Below are 25,066 nucleotides of genomic sequence, written 5' to 3'. Positions count from 1 at the left end.
GTAACAAATGACTTGAAAACATAAAAGGACCATCAGCATAAAAACTTTAAACACCCTAGTATAGGGCTAAATGGAATCCCCGAAGGGCGTGTAGTGGAGAATAGAGACAAAAATATTTAAAACATACTGGATGAAAGATTAAAGGAGTTTCATGGAAACCATAAACTTCAAATATTACAGAAATATGATTATCCCAAGAAGAAACATGAAGAAAACTTCACCAAGGAACATCTTAATCAAATCCACCAAAACCAGTGATAAAAAGGAAATCCTAAAAGGAATAAAAGGGGAAAGAACATGTTACATACGGAGGACTGAAGATAAGGATGGCATAAGATTTCTCATAAGAATATTCTGGCCAAGATTCTCTTTTCAAAACAATTCTGAGTCCAGTCAACAGACAGTTATACTACATCATCAAGGTTCACATTTGTGTTCCATAATTGGGTGAAACATTAGCATGAAAAAACAGGTATAACTGAAGACATGTCTCAGACTGAACAAACCCAATCCTCTATATAGCACACAAAGAAGAACCAGATTTTAGCAATGCTACGTCTTATCTTCTTTAACTAACTAAGAAATTTAAGACATATACACCACAGTATGACTGATGTTTCTTACTATATGGGTTATTAACTATAAGTTAAAAGCTGGGGGACATCATCTACCAAAAACAGTAACTATAGCTTTGGAATATCTGAATCCTCTGTATCTGTATTTAGATGAGTAGTTGGCAAACTATGGCCTGGCAGCCACCTGCTTTTACAAATTAAGTTTTATTAGAGCATGGTCATGCTCGTTTGTTTATATATTGCCTATGACTACTTTCGCTCTACAACAGCAGGGCTGAGTAGTTGCAATAGAAACCTTCTGGTCCACAGAAGCCTAAAATATTTACTATCTGTCCCTTTACAGAAGAAAGTCTGCCAACCCCTGCTTAAATAGCAGTGAAAGATGCAGGTTGTGATAATAAAATTTAATAACCATTATGTAAAATAATACTTGTCTATTCTCTATAGTCAAAGGAACTATATCTAGCTCATCCAAAAAAAGGTTTGGATTATTAAAGTTTAAAAGTAGGAGAATCAGGCCGGGCGCGGTGGCTCAAGCCTGTAATCCCAGCACTTTGGGAGGCCGAGACGGGCGGATCACGAGTTCAGGAGATCGAGACCATCCTGGCTAACACGGTGAAACCCCGTCTCTACTAAAATACAAAAAAAAAAATTAGCCGGGCGAGGTGGCGGGCGCCTGTACTCCCAGCTACTCGGGAGGCTGAGGCAGGAGAATGGCGTGAACCCGGAAGGCGGGGCTTGCAGTGAGCTGAGATCCGGCCACTGCACTCCAGCCTGGGCAACAGAGCTAGACTCCGTCTCAAAAAAAAAAAAAAAAAAAAAAAAAAAAAAAAGTAGGAGAATCAGAACATACTTCTATTTTACTATAATACATGTTATTCATTGTTCTATCAAGAGACCATTATCATCAACTCTGATTCTCTCTCACTCTTTTTTTTAAGAGATGGGATCTCACTGTCTTGTCCAGTGATTATAGCTCATCCTCAAATTCCTGGGCTCAAGGGATCCTCCTGCTTCAGGCTCTAGGGTAGCTGGGACTACAGGTGTGTACTACCACACTGCTAATTTTTTAAATTTTTTTGTAGAGACAGGTTCTCACTTTATTGCCAGGGCTGGTCTTGAACCCCTGCATTTAAGTGATCTTCCTGCCTCAGCCTCCCAAAGTGCTGGGACTATAGGCGTAAGCCACTGTGTCTAGCCTCTCTCTCTTTTTTGAACTTTTCAATGTTTTGTGATTAACCATTTGTACAGTAAGTTTTTCTTTTTAATTTAAATTTTGTTTTCAACTCTGATTATCAAAGGATTTGAGAGTACAGTCTCTCTACAAGTCTCAAGTGTCAGGGGTCTACAGTGAACTTACTTTGGCGCTGAGTCCTAACTTTAGAGTGAAAGACTACTTTACTCTTAAAAGGTTTTTCCAGGTGGTGATAAAAAAGTACAACAAAGTCTGCATAGCATAGTTGATGAACCCTACATATAAATGCTGGCCTAAAAAAACACTCAAGCTAGCAGATTAAGAAGCAATAAATAGGCCGGGCGCGGTGGCTCAAACCTGTAATCCCAGCACTTTGAGAGGCCGAGACGGGCGGATCACGAGGTCAGGAGATCCAGACCATCCTGGCTAACACAGTGAAATCTCGTCTCTACTAAAAAATACAAAAAACTAGCCGGGCGAGTTGGCGGGCGCCTGTAGTCCCAGCTACTTGGGAGGCTGAGGCAGGAGAATGGCGTAAACCCGGGAGGCGGAGCTTGTAGTGAGCTGAGATCCGGCCACTGCACTCCAGCCTGGGCGACAGAGCGAGACTCCGTCTCAAAAAAAAAAAAAAAAAAAAAAGAAGCAATAAATATTTTGGATAGACTGTCTAATAAACCAACAGGTCTATTATTTGGAGGGGAATAAAGAGTTACTTTAAAAAAGTGTTTTAAGAAACACTTTAAATTCAACCAAACTTGATCAATAGTGTAAAATCAATAAAAGTAACTAAGTTAAGTAAGAACTGGAGTTCAGTCTTCAGAGAGATTGTTAAGTATCTCTGAGGAATTCTAACCTTTTCAGGTAGAGATTTTCAATCAGCAGAACAATGTGAAGGGCTGTTACTGGGATTCAGTCAGCGAGCAGTCCCGGAAAAATAAAGCTTCTAGGAGTGAAGCTTAGTCTGTGGCTTCACAGCCTCACTCCAATGAGTTCTTCAGAGTTAATGGTTAGATCTTTTTTTTCCTGGTATCTCATAATCTTTGTCAAACCAGCTATTAGGTGGCTGTGACCCATATCTGCTGTGATCATTGTAGCTACTGAGACTAAATTATTAACACAGTGTTTTTGTTTGTTTTTGATTTGTTTGTTTTTTTCAGTTATGAGATCCAGATAGTTTTTCCACCGTAAAGAATGTAGCACAGAACTCTTTAAGAGGAGTTATTCAGTACTCTTACTTACCTGCTATTCAATACTCCTAAGATTTCAAAGATGATGAGCTCAAACATGGTGCAAGAAAATGCAAATATCAGAGAAGATCACCTGTACAACATACTGACATTACCTGTTAAAAGCCAAATAGAGACTAGAAGTTATTTCCTTGTTTAAAAACTGAACTGATAACCTCCTTCTGGTTACAAGTCAGAAAACTTATTTTGAGGAAATTCTCAAGTCACTGGAAGTAGGGCCACAATAGCAACTTGCCTGGAGCTAAAGAAAAAGACCAAAGTAGGTGGCACTTCTGAATCTTGAGTCACTATTACCAGCATCCTCTTGTGGATGAAGAATTTTGAGGACAAGAAGATGAAGTGACAGGGTCATAGGTAGCACTTAGAATTCCTGATGCACACTGACAAAAAACTGACACATTCGTATATAATGGTTAATGTTTAAAGGGGTTCTTCAACACTCTGCAGATCCTGGATCAGTTCTGGAACCTCCCTTGGGAGGCCTTAAAGTATTGGGCAGAAGAAAATCTCCAGAATTCCAGGCTCTTTCAGACAATAAACTCCCTGGGAAAATTTAATGGAGAACATCCTAGAAATGACCCAAATGTAGACTGTAACCCCTGACCTTACTACTAATTGTAGGGACCAGCCCCACAGGGTCGGTGGGTATTTCACCCCGTGTGCGGAGATGAGAGACTGTAAAAATAAAGATGCAAGACAAAGAGATAAAAGAAAAGACAGCTGGGCCTGAGGGACCACTACCACCAAAACCCGGAGACCGGTAGTGGCCCTGAATGCCAGGCTGCGCTGATATGTATTGGATACAAGACAAAGGGGCAGGGTAAGGAGTGTGAGCCATCTCCAATGATAGGTAAGGTCATGTGGGTCATGTGTCCACTGGACGGGGGACCCTTCTCTGCCTGGCAGCCGAGGCAGAGAGAAAGACAGGTGAGAGAGAGAGATCTTAGGCCATTATTTCTGCATATCAAAGACTTTTAATACTTTCACTAATTTGCTACTGCTATCTAGAAGGCAGAGCCAGGCGTACAGGATGGAACATGAAGGCGGACTAGGATCGTGACCACTGAAGCACAGCATCACAGGGAGATGATTAGGCCTCCGGATAACTGTGGGTGGGGCTGACTGATGTCAGGCCCTCCACAAGAGGTGGAGGAGTACAGTCTTCTCTAAACTACCCAGGGAAAGGGAGACTCCCCTTCCCGGTCTGCTAAGTAGTGGGTGTTTTTCCCTGACACTGATGCTATCGCTAGACCATGGTCTGCTTGGCAACGGGCATCCTCGGGTCACTTCTCATTATGTCCCCCCCAGCCCCTGTCTCTGTATGGCCTGGTTTTTCCTAGGTTATGATTGTAGAACGAGGATTATTATAATATTGGAATAAAGAGTAATTGCTACAAACTAATGATTAATGATATTCATATATAATCATATCTATGATCTATATCTAGTATAACTATTCTTATTTTATATATTTTATTATACTGGAACAGCTCGTGCCCTCGGTCCCTGCCTAGGCACCTGGGTAGCTTGCTGCCCACAACTAATTAGGAGAACTAATTAGGAAATGTCCAATCTAGGGTGGTGATCTTCTGAATCCAAAGCTTGAGATAAAAACAACACCAGCCTTGGGATTTTGGTTTTAATTTAAAACATAAGACTGGCAATTCAGGGTCAGATAGACAAACGAAAGGGAACATTTGTGAGACATTATGAATTAAATTCTCTCCTACAGAATAACTATTTGCTATTGGTGCATATCCTGATATGACTAAGGCATGACATTCCTTGCTCCTAACTTCTGGGCTATATTTGATTTGCCTCCCCCCCCCCTTTTAAATCAATTAAGCCTAATTATATTCTCCAATCTAATAGTTATATAGTACTTATTTGGTAAAAGCTTCCCATCTTGGAAATGAACATAATGTTTCTTTAATGGAGGCATTTTTCTTGTCCCATTTTAAAACAATCTAAATTCATATAGTGTAAATATGACAAAGTGATTTCTTCTCACCTCATAGTGCTTAAACAATTGGCGCATGATGAAAAGCCACCCAAATCCAAAAAACAGTATCTGGAGGAGAAGGAAAATAGAATGTCAATCTATATTTTCTTTTGAGAAACGTTTTATAGAAACTCTTTCATGATAAAAGGTCTGCTAACTAGATGGTTAACTTATTTCAGGGATTAAAGATAAGATCCACTCTTATAAGACCTACTTATTAAAGCTCATGACATTGGAAATAAATGTTTAAATGCTCTTGGATTTTTGAAGCTATCCATGTTACAGAGTGTGCTTTAAGTAAGACAAAAATGGAAGTATGTATTTTCCCATAATCTTATGATAATCATTATATGAGCCACAGAAGTTCGCAAATAGAAAAGGAGTCAGTGGCCAGGCGCGGTGGCTCACACTTGTAATCCCAGCACTTTGGGAGGACAAGGTGGGCAGATCACCTGAGGCCAGGAGTTCGAGACCAGTCTGGCCAACATGGCGAAGACCTGCCTCTACTAAAAATACAAAAATTAGCTGGGTGTGGACACCTGTAATCCCAGCTACTCCCAGAGGCTGAGGCATGAGAATCACTTGAATTTTGGGAGGCAGAGGTTGCAGAGAGCCAATATCGCGCCACTGTATTCCAGCCTGGGTGATAAGAGTGAGACTCGGTCTCAAAAAAAAGAAAAGGAGTCAGAGTGAGACTTGCTTCTTACGGATGATCCCTGATTGCAAGTATTTTTAAAAAAATACCAGCCTGGCCAACATGGTGAAAACCCATCTCTATAAAAAACATGCACACATAAAAATTAGCTGGAGGTGGTGGGGTGTGCCTGTAATCCCAGCCACCTGGGAGGCTGAGGTGGGAAGATCACCTGAGCTTAGGAAGTTGAGGCTGCAGTGAGCCATGATTGCACCACTGTGCTCCAGCCTGGGCAACAGAGTGAGACCTTGTCTCAAAAAATAAATAAAAATAAATTAATTTAAAAAATAAAAACTTCAGGGGAGAGGAGTTGAGACCAAAAGTAGACGAGCAGTAGATAAGCCTAATATTTTTTATATCTGTTTCCTTCAGAGAGTTTTCTTAGCTTCTCCGCCATCCTGCCTAATCTACATAAAGTGGTTTTCATCTCAGTGTAAAGCTGAGAGATTGCAGGATCCCTCTTTTGTCAGTTTTGTTTCAAACTGGCAGAGACCATAGCCACATGACAGCTGACAAAGCTGGTCTGTAGTAAATAGAACTTTCTATACATAGACATGCACTGACACGACTAATCTTTTCTTCTTAAACTGGCTAGGACCTTTATGAATAAAATGATTTTATGTCTTCCTAGGGACTACTTTACTGAGCAAGTGTAAACTCAGTAGTTTAGCACAGACTACTTTAGCTTCTTATCATGCCCCTGCTGCCTAGCAAACTCATGTGTTCAGCCCCCTGGAACTTCCTTTGGTTCTTTAGACCCATATTCTTTCACATTGAGACCTCTCTAGATGTCTTCTGACAGGAACTTCTCTCTAGCCCTCTCCCAGTTATGCTATTTACTCCCTCTGGAAGGCCCTCGCTGCCCTCCCAAACACAGATAAATTGCTCTTTTTATATAATCCTATTCTACATTGTACTTCCCTCATCAAAGTGCTTACCATGCAGTTTTGTAATGCCTGATTTAAATATTTTTTGACATTAGATTATAAGCTCTATGAGGACAAAAACCATGTTTGTCTTGTAATCTTTGTATCCTTGGCATCCAGCACAAAGCCTGGTACGTAGCAGGCTCTCCATAAGTGCTTGCTGAATGGCTAAGTGGTCTACATAAAAGACGGTTTATTCTTCAGCATTCAATCTTAAATCTTCTGTAATAACTCCTATGTGCTATGCTAGGTGCTGGGGATACAAAGATGAGTAGGATGGTTACTACCCTTTACAAGCTCACAATATAGTGAAGATACTACATAAATAACTATAACATAATATGGATGTGCAATGATAGAAATACATACACGATATTGTAAAACAATATGAAAGAGGGAGACCAAACCAATCTGTAGGGGGTTAGGACAGATTTTCTGGAGAAGATAATGCCTGAGCTGAAGGAAGTTTTAATTTGGGGTTAAAACCTGATATTGTGTGCAAATTTTGGGATTATGTGTATTTTTCTAGAATGGTTTCAAGGTATTCATCACACACTCAAAGGTTTCCACCACCCCTAACATATTAAAAACCACCCTCTCAAAGGATGAATAAGAATCAAGTAGGGAGGCTGGACACGGTGGCTTATGCCTGTAATCCCAGCACTTTGGGAGGCCAAGGCGGGTGCATCACTTCAGCCCAGGAGTTTGAGAACAGATTGGGCAACATGGTGAAACCCCATCTCTACAAAAAAATACAAAAATTAGCTAGGTGTGGTGGTGCGTGCCTGTAGTTCCAGCTTATGGGGCAGCTGAGGTGGAAGGGCTACTTGAGTCTGGCAGGTGGAGGCTACAGTGAGCCGTGAGCACGTCACTGCATTCCAGCCTGGGTGACAGAGTGAAACCCTGTCTCAAAACAAAACAAATGAACAACAACAAAAAAAAGAATCAGGTAGGGTAAAAACAGGTGGTAGGGGTAGGAGGACAGGGCTTTCCAGATAGCAAAGGGCATGAAAAAAGGCACAGAGTGAAAAGCATGGTATATGCTGGGAACCATACATGGTTTGGTGCTGCTAGAAGATGAAATTCAAAGAAGGAAGAGGTTAAAAATGAGGCTAGACAGGAGGAGTGGATGTCCAACCACTGAGAGCTTTGAAGGCCACCCTAAGATTATAGTCTGTAGGTGGTGAGGGTTATTTAAGCAGGGAAATGGCATGGTCTGATTTGTTGTATATTATAGAGAGCAGTATGGTGGCTGTGTGGAAGACACATTTGAAGGAAACAACATTGTAGGAAGAGAAACATCATAGAAATGTGTTATGGGAGTTCAGATGAAAGATGAGAAAGCCCTGAATTAAGACATTTGGTGACAGAAGAGGAGACGACAGATTTGAGAACTATTTAGAAGATAAAATCAGCAGGGAGAAGTCAAGGATGACTAGTTTGGAATACAGGATGAATAGTGAAGCTACCCAATTTATATAAAGAACACTGGAGAAAGAAGAGGTTTAGGAAAGGGGGCAGAGGATGGGGAAAATGATGAGCTCATTTCTGAACACACTAAGGGCCTGAGGGACAGTCAGCAATATGGGTCAAGATATCCAGCAAGATGGGTCAAGATATCCAGCAAGCATCTGAATAAAAGACAGATTGCGAAGACACATCTAAGATATACCTATGAGTTGAAACTACCAAAGTACATGAGATCACCCGGGAACAGTATCTAGAGTAAGGAGAGCAATGTGCCAAGAAGAAAGTACTAGAGGATAAGGAACACAGTTTGAATGGTGAGGTAGGGGCAGGAACCAGAGTGTAGCAGGTCAGAATGAATAGGAGCTAAACCAGTGGGGATAGTAAATGCAAATTACTCTAGGAAGAGCCAGGAATGAGAAAAAGAGAAAACATTAGCTAATAGGCTAGATAAGAATGTGGAAAAAGGGAAAGTTTATTGGCCAAGGGGAAAGAAAGCAGTCAAGTAAGGAGAAAAAGATGAGAAGGATGATGGAATGCTAGAGGATGAACTGATACTATTAATTTATTATTATTATTAGGTAACTTTTATTAAGCATTTACTATATTCCAGGCTCTCTAAGTAGTACTTAGCATTATAATCTTATAAAAACCAGTAAAAAACCTACTAAGGTAGGTTTTATTGTCCTATTTTCACAGAGAAAGATGAGGTTTAGAGAAGTTAATCAATTTATAGTAAGTGTCAGAATCAAGAATGAACTCAAGCTTGTTTGACTCCAAAATCTGTGCTTTTTGTTTAAATATTATTTTTTCAGCTCTTATTGAGTCAGTCTGTCTAGAAAACCTGTGCTTTTAACCACTTCAAAACAAGCTACTCTAAGATCAAAGTAAGTAAAATGGCCTTAAACCGGAGTAGGGGAACCCCGTTTTCTGAAATGGAAGGAAAGGAGGTGAGAATGGTTGTGAACACAGATAACCTTTTAGATTAAAATGCAGAAAGTATTCATAGTAGGAGAACATACCTTTTGGCTTCACTTTTGTTGAGTAAGTACGAGGCAAGGTTACCTGCTAGGAGTAAGACAGGTGAGTATAGAAAAGGCAGCTTTGAGGAGAGTGACAAAGATTCAGAGAAACTTTGAGAGGAATGAAACAAGTAGCTGATTAAGGTCAAGAAAAGGAATAATTCAGTGAGTTGAGGGTTAAACTCATGGCATTGGCAAACTATACAGCTGTGTGATTTTCTACAGTAGCCTTCAGGCCTCTGTATTAGTAGACAAACTATAGCAATGATCCAAGTATGGACTTACATATATATGAAGGTAAACGAACAAGAGGTTGTAAGAAAGTAAGTTGGATCCAAGCATCTAGATCAAGTAGAAAAGGAAAGAGTCAAGCAGATTAGGAGAAAATGCCAGGATATCCTTTGGCTATTATAAATGGTTACCCGTGGAGACAAATGTAAATTCAGAGTTTAGAGACCATATTCATATGACTTACGAAGCCACAACTGAAAACAGAGAAGTTGGGTAGTTAGGACTGAGAATGGTATGTATAGTGGAAATGGATGATTTAAAAAAAAAAAAAATCACCAAGATTGCTGTGAAATGGAACTTTAGACAAGAAGAGAAAACAAGCAAAACTTTTAAGTTTATATGGTGGGGAGGGGAATGGAAGAAAAGAGAAACAGATATATACCTTTAATATTTCATTGTGGCCTCCTTTCACATTGACAAAGAAAGCTTAAACAGTCTTTCAGAACAAAATTATGTCTTTTGCAGCAACATAGAGGCAGCTAGAGGCCATCATCCTAAGCAAATTAACACAAGAACAGGAAACCAAATACCACATGTTCTCACTTCTAAGTGGGAGCTAAATATTGGGTACTCACCAACATAAAGACGGCAAAAAACGAAACTGGAGACTACTTGGGGGCAGGGGAGGAGAGAAAGGGGAAGGATTGATACAACTAATTATGAGTACTATGCTCAGTACCTGGGTGACCGAATCATTTGTACCCCAAACCTCAGCTCCCACAATATACCCAGCACAAGTACCAAATCTACAATAAAATAAAAGTTGAAAAAAAAAAAAAAGACTTTTGGCCGGGCGTGGTGGCTCAAGCCTGTAATCCCAGCACTTTGGGAGGCCGAGGTGGGCGGATCACGAGGTCAGGAGATCAAGACCATCCTGGCTAACACAGTGAAACCCCGTCTCTACTAAAAAAATACAAAAAACTAGCTGGGCGAGGTGGCGGGCGCCTGTAGTCGCAGCTACTCCGGGGGCTGAGGCAGGAGAATGGTGTAAACCCGGGAGGCGGAGCTTGCAGTGAGCTGAGATCCGGCCACTGCACCCCAGCCTGGGTGACAGAGCAAGACTCCGTCTCAAAAAAAAAAAAAAAAAAAAAAAAAGACTTTTAAACTACAGACATACACAAAAGTAGCTGGAGAATTCATCAGATCCAAGATAAACACAAATTCTGGCAAGATTATAGAGGATCCAAAAAGAATGCAGAAGCAAAACACAATTTCAAATAGCTTTGCAAATAAAATGGAAGGCGCATAACTTCGTATTAAAAACGAGACTTAATACTTTCAGAATTGTAAAGAGTAAAATCTTGATCTTAGGACTTAAGAGTGTACGGTAGAACTGATAAGTCTTAATGACTGTACAGAGGGCTCAAAACATGAGTTAGATAACAGTTGTTTTATAAGTGACTTCTGGGTTGAAAATTAGCTACTGTTAAAAAGAAAAAAGAGGCCATCAGCAGGATAGTTATTAAAGAATTAACTATAAAAGATAGTTTATTCTTGGATCATTTATTCATCCTTTTAATTATTTAACAAATATTTATTAGTGCCTAATATGTGCCAGGTCCAAGGGATAGAATGGCAAACAAGAGAGCATGAATGCTACTCTCAAAGAGTTTATAATCTATAGAGGAGATAAACGATGTGGTAGCGTTGTTACAGGGGAAGTAGGTGAAGGGTACTATGGCAGTATGTATAGGGACATCTAGTCCAGTCTAGGGGAAGCTTCTTGGATGTTCAAGTTGAGATCTGAAGGCTGAAAGAAGGGGAGGCATATGACAAAAAGGCCCAGAAAGAGAAAACACACTGTGTGGAAATCTGGAGGCACCACAGCATGGCCAGGTTAGGGAACTAAAAGAAGTTCAGGAAGTCTAAAGAATAAAATGGTGAAAGCCACAGCTGAAGAGAGAAGAGCCAGGGTCCCATCAATAAGGGACCTGATAAGGGCGAGGGTCCCATCAATAATGGACCTGAAAAGCCACGTAAAGGAGCGTGAACTTCATCCTGTGGTGCGGTGAGCAAGATTCAATATGGGATCTCTAATTTCAGATTTCATTTCAAATAAACCTTTCAGTTAATACAACACAGAAAAATGAGTGGGGAGGGGCGCAGGGGGCAATGGTGGTGTTTCCAAGGTAACCGCACCTCTCTGGAGAAGTGCTTTTTATTAAATACATATTCACTACAACGCTACTGTGTGCCCGCAACTGATCTAGATGCTGGTGAATACAGGAGAGAACAAGAAAGACAGTGTCTTGGACTTCATGGACAGACAACAAACACATGAACATACAAATGAACTATAGTAATAAATGCCAAGAAGAAAATTAAAAATGGAAATGAGGAAGAAGGCAGCCGGAATGGAAAGCTACTTTGGCTGCGGGCAGGGTGTCAGGTAAAACCTTCCTAAAGTGACATTTTTACTAATGCCGAAATGATGATAAAGTAGCCACATAAATATTTGAAGAGAGAACATTCCATGCAAAGGAATCTTTGGGTCTTTCTTCCACATTTGTAAAGAGCAGGTTTAACAATTAATTACTGCATGTAAAAGTCTATGATTACAAGGCATACAAAATTAGAAAGCCACTTCTTTGGTTCAATGTATCAATTATATCCACGCTAAAAATCCTAGAGGCTGCAATGCAAAGCCAATTTTCTACTGACATTCTTATCTTTATTCTAAGTGAAAAAAAAAGCTAATTAAATATTGTTATTTTTCTTAAATTGGTACTAGGGTTAAAAATAACCCTGAGTTGTCACCAAGGGCACTGGGTAGTCTTAGCAAGGTTTTAAGCAGAAGAGTTACATGCCCAGGTTTTTTTACGTTAATACATTTGAATACTATGAAGCCAATAAAAACAATAATTATGAAAACTATAGCAAAGGTGGTAAATTCAAAACATGAAACAAAAAAACGATTGCATTAGAGTGGTAGGATTATGGATGGCTTTTCCTTCTTTCGTAATTTCTTAAATATCGTAAAAGTTTTTGAAGAGAAAAGGACAATGCTCCGCTCTACGGAGACGAGTATTAGGATGAAGCAATACAAAAACTGAATCAAAGAACAAAAATCTAGTTCACTTTAAGCCCCAAAAGGTAACTGTTTCTGTTATTTGCCATTTGAGAGAAAGAACAAGTAAAAATAACCACACAAAAAAAAAACCATCTTTAAATTATTGGAAAGACGAGGGGAAAAAAATCAATAGGTAGTCTGAGCTTCACAAATATTAACAGTTGGCCAACAATTATTTATTGAATGCCTGCACTTGGGAGTGGGGATACAGCTATGAACAAGGCAGGATCTCAAAAAACAAAACCATAAACATATACATAAATGATGCCAGTGCTATGATAAATGCTAGGAAGAAACAATAATTAACAATGGATTACATGGTAAAAGCAAGAGGCTCGCTAGACGAAGCTTCTATTGAGCAGAGACGGTGTCTTATATGTTTGTACGCTCAGAGCTTTATATAATGGTCGATAAATGTTTGTTGACTGTACAAACAAATGAAGGTGACCAATGGAGAAATGAGGGTCAGAAAAACATCCGAAAAGTGTGGGTAAGTAAGCAGAGGATAAAGGATGAGGTGTCAGCGCAAAAGCGAAATCTTAACTTTTAAGCATAGGCGTAACCTTATATTGATACTTTGAAGCAGCAAATTTCTCCACACCTGGATGCAGGATTTGACATCTAACAGCAAAGCCTGCACTGACGTGTCCTCAGTATCCAGCCCTGATTGGCGCGCCGCACACCCGGTGCCCGGAACCACACAGGCTTCCCTAGCCCAGGGTCAGCGGCGCAGCCTGGAAGCTCTGAGGAGCTCTGAGGACTGCCGCCTTAGCTGGCGGCGCCGGCTCTAAGCGTGGAGGCCGGCGGACCCCTTCCAAAAGTGGACCGAAATTCCAGGGACGCATGCCGGGTGGGGCCGCGGACGGCCGCAGGCCAGCCTCCTGATAGCCGGGGTAGAGGGAACCGGAGGCAGCAAATCGCACACCCTCTTCGCGCTCTGGGTCCCGGAGTAACGGGCGCAGGCCGCTTGAGAGAGATGCGAGACCCCCGACCAGCCCGCACCGCGGAGGACCCGAGAGGGCGATTCGGGAAAGGGAGGCGGACGGGTGTTGGGGCAGGAGGCGGTGACTCACCTGAGAGGTAATCGTGATGCTGGAGTCGATCAGGAAACTCATGGCGAAGGGTAAGGAGGGCTCCTGCCTCCACTTCCCACTCCCCGAGGCCACGGCACGCTGGTGCCACCGGACTCTCTACAGGCTGCCTTCTCCCAGGTGCCGCAGCCGGAACGGCGGCTCTCCAGGCTGAAGCCATCAAGCTGCGCCCGAGCCAGCCAATCAGCGGCTACATCCAGAGCCCCGCCTCGGGCTCGGCGTGGGTGGGGCGGACGCTAGGCTCCAGCTGCAGAGGTCCCAGGGGCGGGGCTTATTAGGGGCGATACTAAAAAGCCAATGCAATGCTAGGTAGCCTTAACGTTTCTGAGGCTGAAGGAGGTAGGACCTGAGAGCTAAGTGGTAATTCTCTTTTGTAATGATCATAGCTAATAAGATAATTATAGTAAGTCAGGCATTGTGTCCTAAATATTATAACTTACTTGACTCGGCAAATATGACTGCACAAAGTGAAGGAAGACTGGAAAGTCAGATGAGATGTTAACAAATATAACTAACCAAATACATTCCTGTGACAACAACGAAAAGCACACCGTCTGTAGCAATTTAGTGATAATATTGTACTGCATATCAGTTAGGCCACAGGTGGAGTACTGCACTCCATGTACCACACTTTTAAGAGATTTTACAGGCCGGACACGGTGGCTCACGCCTGTAATCCCAACACTTGGGGAGGCCGAGGCGGTCCGATCACCTGAGGTCGGAAGTTCCAGACCAGCCTGACCAGCTGAAAATACAAAATTAGCCAGGCGTGGTGGTGCATGCCTGTAATCCCAGCTACTAGGGACGCTGAGGCAGGAGAATCGCTTGAACCCGGGAGGGGAGGTTGCGGTGAGCCGAGATCACGCCATCGCACTCCAGCCTGGACAACAAGAGCGAAACTCTGTCTCAAAAAAAAAAAAAAAGAGGCCGGGCGCGGTGGCTCAAGCCTGTAATCCCAGCACTTTGGGAGGCCGAGACGGGCGGATCACGAGGTCAAGAGATCGAGACCATCCTGGCTAACACGGTGAAACCCAGTCTCTACTAAAAAATACAAAAACTAGCCGGGCAAGGTGGCGGGCGCCTGTAGTCCCAGCTACTCGGGAGGCTGAGGCAGGAGAATGGCGTGAACCCGGGAGGCGGAACTTGCAGTGAGCTGAGATCCGGCCACTGCACTCCAGCCCGGGCGACAGAGTGAGACTCCGTCTCAAAAAAAAAAAAAAAAAAAAAAGAGAGATTATACAAAGACATATTGGAGCTCGCTCAAATGTGAGCCACCAGATAAGGGCTGGTGGAAGGAGGCAAAGAAAGATGACTCAGAACATGACATCTGTCTTCATGTGAAAGAATGGGTAGAACTGATGTGGCACTGACAGTTATCTGTAGGGCAAATGATTGGAAGTTAAATGAAGACAGATTTTAACTCAAAACAAGGATCAGTTCTTTAAGAGTCTGAAGAAGGGTTATTTTAGGAAGTAGCTCCCTCTGCCCCCTTCCCACCTGTTACCGTGGGTCAAATATACACTGAATCACTACCTCATTCATTCAACACTCATTTCATGAAGGCTTAGTGCATTGCTGTGGGGCTTACTCTGCCGCCGCCCTGGGGCCTAGCTAGTCTTTGTAGTCCACATAGTCTCATAGTCCTGCAAACTGGCTCCAGCCCAGGAAATCACCCTGTGTAGGAGTGACTGCAGTCAAGACCCAGGAAGACAATCCTGAGGACACCTGACATCAGCATCTGAGTTCAGACTACTACAGTTTGAATAAGTGACTTGCAGATTCATTACACACAAGGGACCGTGTCTTCCTTTCATTGGATTGAACTCTGTCATACTAAGCAGGCAAAACTACCTGTTAGATGTCCAATCCCTGATCCAGAATTTCAAGGAGCTGTGGAGGCAGCTCTATTATGGGAGTGTCATAACCACAGAACTTTGTGTCCTGGCTATATCTATTGGGGAAGCAGGTAGATTCCCACATAGCAGCACCTAACTGACATTCAAGACTGTGTATAGTGCAGAGTGCCGAGAGAGACGATCAAGGCAAGCAGTTTACCTTGGTGGCTTACTGGGGTGCACAGTGGGGATCAGAGTCTCAGAAACCAGGAATAGCAAAGAAAAGTGTGCAATGCCTGCTGACCTAAGGCCTATGCAAAGCTTTGGGTGACACCATTCAGAATTCTCTCTACTCTACCACTTGTGTCCAGGTAAAGGACAGGCCTAGGTGATTCAAGGGACTGCTTTACCCTCTGATTTTGATTGAGGAATGTCTTTAGAAACCTTCACACTGCATTTAGTATCCAATTGACTCTCCTCTCAAAGCAAGTCTCTACTGCTGATGGTGGACTCTGACACTAAAATGGCTTGTCCTCCCATCTCTACTGCTGGTAATATTCTCCAATCCACTCTAGCTGCTGCCATCCTCTTAGAATAGTGAGATCTTTTGGTTCTGCCTCCATGGACAGTAAAACCAAATCTGGGTTCTGATTCCCCAGTTCGTGCTATTTTTCCAAGGGAGGTTTTCAAAATATGTCATGTTCATAACTAGTAGCCATTGTTTGCCACTCATCCAGAGACTGACAGCCAGTCCCATAGATGTGCTATAAAGAGTCGATTGACAAGGTGATCAGTCTGTGTCCTTTGGACAAGTGTTTGCTCACACCACTTTACCGTCCTTTTTCATAGCAACTGCAGTGTTCATACCTACTGTACTCTCACACTTTCCAGCACCATCCACATACTGACAGCTAACTATTTCACCCCCTTCCTCCAAATTAATGCAAAGGACTGGGCCCAGGAGTTGACACTAACACCGGATCCCTGGGAAACACCCTAGTACCTCTTCTCCAGGCACATATATAGCACCTGCCCATGCCAGTGGCTGGATGATCTCTGTTAGGGATTTTCTTTTGAAACTTTTTACTTATTGTGATATAGTTGTAGATTCACATGCAGTGGTAAGTCTGGGATCTTTTGAGACATATGATATCACCAATTCCGTGGCATCCTACTCCAGTTGTCTCCCTTCATGGATAGACATCCTATCTTGTAGTTTTGCCCACTGTGCCAGGTTCACTGAGTCTCAGAACTTCCCTGTGTGACCCACTAAGTCCCCAGTGTAAGCTGGACAGGAAACCCCAAGTATTCAGAGGAAAAGTGTTTATTTCCCAATGGTCCCATGGACAGTATCTATACTTGATAACTAGAAATGTATAGGTGCAGTTTTCTCCACGTGTGGTTCTCTAACGACTTGGGGAGCTTATTTAAAATGTAGATTCATCAGCCCTAATGTAGACCAGTGGACTTGGGATTTCTGAAAGTGACTCCCAGGAGGAATCTGGGAGTCATAATAAATAAAAATTATATACATTTATCATGCACAAAATGATGTCCTGAAGTGTGTATACATTGTGGAATGGCTAAATCAAGGTAATTAGCATATGTATTACTTCAGATACTTATTTTTTGTGGTGAGAATACTTAAAATCTACTCTCAGAGATTTTCAAAAATGCAATACGTTGCTATTAACTGTAGTCACCATATTGTACAATAGATCGCTTGAACTTACTCCTCTTATCTAACTGAAATTTTGTATCCTTTGACCAACATCTCCCCAACCCCACCCGACCTAGCCCCCCAACCCCCAGCCCCTGGTAATCACCACTCTACTCTCTGCTTTTGTGTGTTCAATTTTTTTTTTTTTAGAAGGAATCTGCATTTTTAACAGCTTCCCAGGAGATTCTTATGTATACTGACTGGGGACTGGCTGTGAGACTCTGCTCCCCACCTAAAAACTTTCCTAGAGTGAGTGAGCACCTTCACACTAGGAAAATGCCAGCTCCGATTTGCCTAGAGAAAGGAGACTAAGGGCCAGTGCTAGCTTTGCTCTTTGCTTTTTTCCACTCCCGCCCCCCTTTCTCTAGATACGCTCACTGCATAGCCTCAGGAAGCCTAAGAATCTTTTCCAACTACTTGTGCTTTGGCTCAAGAATTCCCCTTCATCTTCCTTGAGTCTACTTTGAACCTCTTCCTCAGTTGGTTCTTGCTTTTCCAGACCTTCTTGGAGGTGCGTTCTAGTCCTTTCCTCTTATACAATCTCATTTTGGATATATCGACCTTGGTGCTGACCTGGTATGCACCGCCCTGTCCAGAGCCTTGATTGGTTCATATGAGTTAGAGTTAACTCTGTATCAAGTGCTTGGTTGTTCTTGAGGCCGTGTTCCTGAGGAATAAAGAAGATTAAATATTGTGTGCTTTTATGCAAGTCACTAAACTCTCTGTACTTCAGTTTCCTCATCTAAAAAATAGAGATAGTAATAGTATCTTTTCTCCTAAGGCTATTATGAAGATTAAGTAATATATATAAATCCCTCAGGAAAATAAGCACTTTATAGTAAGTATGCAGTAATTTTTACCCATTATTATTATTATGAGTATACATTCAGTTTTCCTTCATTGTTAATTAGTTTCAATGTATATTTATTTATTAATGTTTATACATGTATATTTAAAAGTTTTGGTTGTCAATAAGTTCATATTCTTATTGTATGAACTGTTCCAAACTTCTGGTCGCCTGCCATCTGTGCTCAGGCAGAGCAAAAAGCTCTCCCTACTGCCCCACCAATTCTTGCTCCAGGACTAACCTCTTCTTGGGATGACTACCAGCAGGGACATTCGCTTATTTTAAAGAAGTCCCCACCTTTACCACTGGATTGAGATTTGCCACCATGATGTTAAGACAGTTGCAAAGGAGTACAACACTGGCATATTTCCAAAGTCTGCGATATTCATTCCTATTCTTGGTTAACGTGACGCATACCCACACCAATGCACATATACCTTTGGATTTTCCCAAAATTGGATCACAAGGAGTCCATAGCACTCCTTGTGATCCAACATTGAGAAAATGGATCCTGTTTGTGTACCCCCAAAATGCATATGTTGAAGCCCTAGTTCCCGATGTGATAGAATTTGGAGGAGGTGATTAGGTTTAGACGAGGTCATGAGAGTGAAGCCCCATGATGGGATTTGTGCCCTTCCAAGGAGATGAAGGAACCAGCATGCTCTTTCTAACAGGTGAGTATCTGGTGAGAAGGCAGCTGTCTGTGAACCAGAACGAGGGCCCTCACTAAGAAGTGACCATGCTGGCACCCTGATCCTGGACTTCTGGCATCTGGAACGGTGAGAAATAAATGTTTGTTAAATATATACACCTACTATATACACCCACAAAACTTAAGAATAAAAAAATTTTAAAACTTTGTTGTTGAAGCCACCCAATGTATGGTATCTTGTTATAGTAGCTTGAACTAAGACAATGAGCATGCTATGTTGTTATATAGTTTTCATTATACTTCATTTTAGAAATATATTATGGGACTGGGCACGGTGGCTCATGCCTGTAGTCCCAGCACTTTGGGAGGCCGAGGTGGGCGGATCACTTGAGGTCAGGAGTTTGAGACCATCCTGGCCAACATTGTGAAACCCCGTCTCTACTAAAAGTACAAAAATTAGCTGGGCATGGTGCAACATGCCTGTGATCCCACCTACTCGGGAAGCTGAGGCAGGAGAATCGCTTGAACCTGGGAGGTGGAGGTTGCAGTGAGCTGAGATTGCACCACTGCACTCCAACCTGGGTGACAGAGCAACACTTTGTCTCCAAAAAAAAAAAAAAAAAAAAAAAAACAAAAAAGAAATATATTATAGTCCAGGCATGGTGGCTAAAACTTGTAATCCCAGCACTTTGGGAGGCCAAAGTAAGAGGATCACTTGAGCCCAGGAGTTTGAGACCAACCTGGGTAACATTGGGAGACCCTGTCTCTATAAAAACAACAACAACAACAACAACAACAACAAAAAAATTAGCCAGACATGGTGGCACACACCTGTAATCCCAGCTACTCTGGAGGCTGAAGTGGGAGGATTGCTTGAGCCTAGGAGGTTGAGGCTATAGTAATCTGTGATTGCACCACTGCATTCCAGCCTGGGAGACAGTGAGACCCTGTCTCAAAAAATGTATATTATGAATATTTTCTCATGCCAAAGACTTTATAACATTTTTATTGACTCAATAACATTCCATCATATGGTTATGTCATGAGTAACTTAACCAATCTACCTTTTGGATTTTTTTTTTTTTTTGGTGTTGTTTACTATAATAAAATAATATGATGGTGAAGAATTTGGCCTGCAAGAAACACATTCAAGCCTCCAATTTTCCCTGGGTAAGGGAAGGTCACTGTGTCTATGTCCCAGCAAATTCTGAGGACACACATCAAGCTCCTGCAAGATTGGCTACTGTGGCAGCCGGAGGTAAACCTGTGAACTTCTGCAGACGAATAGGCCGCTAATGACTAGTGAGAAAGAGGTCAGGCCTCCCTCCCAGCAAGTGCTTCCCAGAAAAGTCTCAGGGGTTTTCCTTGAGCCCCTCACTTGGAGGGGAGTAAGGGAAGGGGATGAGAAACACCACAATTCTTTCTTCCAGTCTGACAACTCTCTTCAAAGACTGCTCCTATCGATTAACCTTTATCTTTCTTTTAAATAACCCAGAGGTGGATTATGAGCTAGGAGTTGCAAGACCATTTGGGGGCTACTTTTTTTTTTTTAAAGGAATTCTAGATTGTGCTTTGTACCACTTTTTAGAAAGTGTAGGCATTGGGCATTTATTGTCCTTGGTTATGTAACCTTACTGAAACTCCAAAACATAGGAAATATTTTGTTTAACATTTCATTACATATCCATTAAATCAGACTTGTAAATTACATTGAAGTCCTCTATATTTTTGTCTTCTATCAATTCGTCAAGGACTGAAGTCTTTTATTGCTACTATTTTTCTGTCCATATCTCCATTTTTTTCTGAAAGTTTCATGCAGTCCAGTGCCTTATTTTTCAGTGCAAAATGATTCATAGTATGTCTTTGTTGCATATTATATTTTGTATTAATAAAGATCAATATTTTGGTTTGATTTAATGATTCTGCTCTCATATTTTGTGTGTTTGGTCTTTAGTTTTGCTTTTTTTTTCTGTTTTTTTCTTCTTTTTTGCTATATGGACTGTATAGTCCTTGTTTCTTGTTTTGTTTCCCAGTAATCTGGAAGGCATGCAGTTTGTTTTAAAATGACACACACAACTTTATATTTTTCTTATTACCAACATAGAGAATAAAATAGCATCTTTGTAAGTTGAGAATACCAGGACACTTATACTTTCTCACATTTCTCCTTCTTTGTTACTACCTTCACCCCACACAATACCCAAGTTTATGTTGGTGTAATCTGGGATTTTAAACCTTACTTTAAAAATATTTTTTTGTTAAGGATTATTTATGATATTTGTATTCTGTTTTGTAACTATACTTAAAATAGTTACATTTAATTCATTTCATGCTTAAATATCTTCAGTATTCATCATCAGCCTCTTTCATACTTTGCCTTCTTGATTTCTTTCTTTTTTTTTCTGAGACAGCATCTCACTTTGTTGTTCAGGTTGGAGTGCAATGGCATGATTACAGCTCACTGTAGTTCCTGGGCTCAAGTGATCCTCCCACCTCAGCTTCTCAAGTAGCTGGGACTATAGGTGTGTGCCGCCATGCCTGGCTAATTTTTAAATTTTTGTAGAGACAGGATCTCACAATGTGCCCAGGCTAGTCTCAAACTCCTGGACTCAAACGGTCTTCCCACCTCTGCCTCCCAAAATGTTGGGATTACAGGTATGAGCCACTATGCCCAGCCTTGAATTCTTTTAAAAAATATTTCTCTTGGGCGGGCACGGTGGCTAATGCCTGTAATCCCAGCGCTTTGGGAGGCTGAAGTGGGTGGATCACCTGAGGTCGGGAATTCAAGACCAGCCTGGCCAACATGGTGAAACCCTGTCTCTACTAATCATCCAAAAATTAGCCAGGTGTGGTGGCGCACACATCTAATCCCAGCTACTCGTGAGGCTGAGGCACAAGAATCGCTTGAACCCGGGAGGTGGTGGTTGAATGAGCTGAGATGACGCCATTGCACTCCAGCCTGGGTGACAAGAGTGAAACTCCATCTCAAAAATAAATAAATAAATAAATAAATAAATCTTTTGGCTTATGAAATAAATTTTTTCTTTAAAGAAGGATTTGCAGGTATTTTGAGCTTTTGCATAATTGAGAGTGCCTTTCAATTGGCTTCACATATGAATGAAATTTGGCTTGTGGAGTTTTCAGCTTAAGTTTTTCATCCTCAATATTCTGTGGATAATCTCTTCTTTTCTGAGATTTAATGTGTTATGTAGAAGTATGGTGCCAGCCTGATATTGTTTTTCCTTTGTAAGTAACTTGGTAAACACTCTGTTCATCCACAGTTGGCATTGGAAGGACTAGCGCCACATTGAGAGGGTTGGCTGAAACTGAGAGCCGTGAGTTTTGGTTCCTTATGCTCACTCCAGCTTCTCTTTTCCTTTTAAGCTATTACTCATCCCCATGACCAACAGCGGCCTCTGAGGGAGAGGAGGAATCTCTCTCCTTTACCCTTCAGATTACATAAACCTTTTTCTTAAATCACTATCAAAGCTGAGTCTAAGGTACATCGTTTAATAATAAGATGAGGCCAGGTGCAGTGGCTCCTGCCTGTAACCCCAGCACTTTGGGAGGCCGCGGTGGGTGGATCACGAGGTCAGGAGTTCAAGATCAGCCTGGCCAACATGGTGAAACCCAGTCTCTACTAAAAATACAAAAATTAGGCATGGTGGCATGTGCCTGTAGTCGCAGCTACTCTGGAGGCTGAGGCAGAAGAATTGCTTGAACTCGGGAGGTGGAGGTTGCAGTGAGCTGAGATTGTGCCACTGGACTTCAGCATGGGTGACAGAGCAAGACTGTCTCAATAATAATAATAATAATAATAAGGCTATGCTAAATTACAGTAATCATATCACATAGAATGATAATTATGAAGGTGATGACAGCTAATATTTGTGAAGTGCTTACTACATGCCAGGTACTGTTTTAAGATCTTGACTTGTATTAACTCATTAACTCCCCAACTTAGTTCCTAGCTTGCCTCCATATGGCAGATGCCATTTTCCCTTCTTTTTTGGAAGCACTAGTGAGCAGATTATGACTTTGGATTGCAGCCTCAAAAGAATGAAGCTCAGAGAAAGGAATTCCCTCTTGTTCCTGTTTAAGGCCCACCTTCCAAATTCTCTTTTCTCACCTTATAATCTTTCTCTTTTCAGCAGTTAACATTTGAAATATCTATTATCTTCAAGGAAGCCTCACCTCCTATTGAGAGAGGTATGACCCTACTCTGTGTTCACAAGCAGACAAGAATGTGAAAACAGCTGTTCAACAGTGGTACAAAAACCATTGCAGGGGTTGTTTCATTACTTTTCTAAATTATAGAATTATGTCTTTATACTTGCAAATCAAAATTTATCTAGATTTTTTTTCCTGGTGCATGATGAGTCCCTTCCAATTTGCAATTTCAGATCTTTTATCAGCTCAAGAAAATTTCTTTCTATTGTATCTTTAGAGCTTATGGTTCACTTGTCCTGATTTTTCTTCAGGAGCATTGATATTCATGTGTTGGATTTTCATTGTCTTTCCTCCATATCTATTATTTCTTCTTTGATAATTTTCATCTCTTTGTCCTTTCTTTTGGCATTTGGGCCAATTTCTGATATTGATTCTTTACAAAATTGATTTGGTTTTATGTATTGCTAATTCTGCTCTTTATTCTTAAATTCTGCTGTAGCATTGTTTGCTACTCTGCCAGCTCCTTTTACAATTCAGTCTAGTACCTTATTATCTTGTGTTTCATGTATTGTTTTATAGAGTCCATGTTTTCTTTAACCTTTTTTTTGAGAGTACAAAACAGATTTTAAATAAATATTTTTTTAAGTAAAGATTTTTTGAAATTATGCCATTCTTTTACTTTCGGTGTTGTTTTCTTCTCATGTCTCTGAAACCTTCCACAGACTCCAGGTTATTCTCTGTCTAGTTGTTGTCATTTTCCCTATTACTTATCTATAAAACTGAGAATCTCGTCCATTCCAGAATAGGTATAGTACCTGACTAGACACAGTAAAATTAGGTCAACAGAATTAATAAAAATGTAAAGAAGAATCCTCTTTGACTATTGGATAAGTAAATTTCTAAAAAATATTTAAAGGAAGACAAGCAATCTGTAATTCAAGAAAAATATAGAGTTGTCCTAGAACTTAGTGCCATAGGCTGATGCAATTATGAAAAAAAAATGGAGAAAGTTGACCTTCTGATCTGAGAGATCTTAGAGAGATGAACAATTGTTGTAATATCATAACGACATTCCCTGTCATAGTGTCTGCCTCATAGATATTACTGAGTTTCTTAAATGTTAAGTTATATTGCATTGGTTCAGGTCTCTTGTGTTTATCTAATTTCATCATTTTTTGTTGGTCACGCTGCTCTAACTCAATTTCGGAGGTACCTCATTGTTTCTTCCATCTACAGATCTAGCTAGTTTAAAGATGAAAACTGCAGTAGATGAGAAAGAAAAATACAACTGGAAAATTTGGATGAATTAGAAATGCTAAACAGTTTTCAGGAAAGCTGAGTGTCAGAGAAAAACAGATGCTGGAGGAAAAGAAAGAAAAGAGGACACAGAAACTGTCCTGGTCAAAGGGGTCATGACCACACATTATCCTCGGATGAGGGCTTCCTTTATGGTGACAATTGAACAGAAGCATTTAGAGCAGATTACAATGCATATTATACGTACAATGAAATCATTGAAACAGAAAAAAGAGCCAAAATTGATGTCTTTGCCTTAAATCTTGCTTCTTTCTAGTTTATTCTCTCCACAGTGGTTGGGGCAGTCTGAGAGAAAATGACCAACAGAATATGGTGGAATCGATGGTACACGACTTCCAAGTTTAGGTCATAAAAGACATTGAAGTTTCTGCTTTGGTCTCTTGAATCAATTTCTCTGGGGGAAACCAGCTACTGGGTCATAAGGACACTCAAGCAGCCCCATGGAGGGGCCCAAGTGGAGAGAAACTAACTTGCCAGCATTAACTTGGTAGTTGTGCAGACGTGTCAATGAGTGGATCCTACCATCCCAGTCAAACCTCTGATAACTGAAGGTCCCACCTATACTTGACTGCAATCTTCCAAGAGACCCCACCCAAGCTGCTCTAGGATTCCTGACCTACAGAAACTGTGAGGAATAAGATATGCTTGTTGTTTTAACTCTCTAAGTTTTGGAGTGATTTGTTCCACAGCAATATACAACAAATACACAAGTCATCATAGGTAATATTTTTATTAAATATTTGCATAGTACAAACCTGGGTCTCCATCTTTGTAGGTCTTGATTTTTGTTTTTTATCACTCGCTGACTGTTAAGCCACATATTTAGGTTTTGTTACAATCACACCTAACCTCAATGTACCAATTTCTGTAAATAGATAATGCTAGATACTATAACAGATAAATCTTGACATCTGAGTGGATTAATACAATAAAAGTTTATTTTTC

General features: G+C 41.1%; 1 protein-coding gene and 1 long non-coding RNA gene across 4 annotated transcripts in view; one reads left to right on the top strand and one right to left on the bottom strand.

The window, feature by feature from the left end:
* Positions 1 to 13,751, bottom strand: part of LOC126932710 (myomegalin-like) — a 27,762-nt gene extending 14,011 nt beyond the window's left edge. For 2 of the 3 annotated variants that reach the window (XR_007718289.1, XM_050751818.1), the window contains exons 1-2: positions 13,563 to 13,751; positions 5,029 to 5,088 (exon numbers count right to left, since the gene is read on the bottom strand). Coding sequence is in view for 1 of the 3 variants with exons in the window: in XM_050751818.1 (XP_050607775.1) it covers positions 5,029 to 5,088; positions 13,563 to 13,604 (102 nt within the window). In the remaining 2 variants the exon portion in view is untranslated. The remainder of the gene's footprint in view (positions 1 to 5,028; positions 5,089 to 13,562) is intronic. The other variant, XR_007718288.1, reaches the window with a different exon arrangement.
* LOC126932831 (uncharacterized) lies at positions 13,206 to 25,066 on the top strand. The gene is made up of 3 exons (XR_007718338.1): positions 13,206 to 13,612; positions 18,657 to 18,761; positions 21,916 to 25,066. It is a non-coding gene; the product is annotated as an uncharacterized LOC126932831 (long non-coding RNA).

The sequence above is a fragment of the Macaca thibetana genome, chromosome 1 (assembly GCF_024542745.1).
Source record: "Macaca thibetana thibetana isolate TM-01 chromosome 1, ASM2454274v1, whole genome shotgun sequence".
Lineage (NCBI taxonomy): Eukaryota > Metazoa > Chordata > Mammalia > Primates > Cercopithecidae > Macaca > Macaca thibetana.
Note: the sequence above shows the minus strand (reverse complement) of the source record. Positions and strands in the feature narration are given on the sequence as shown.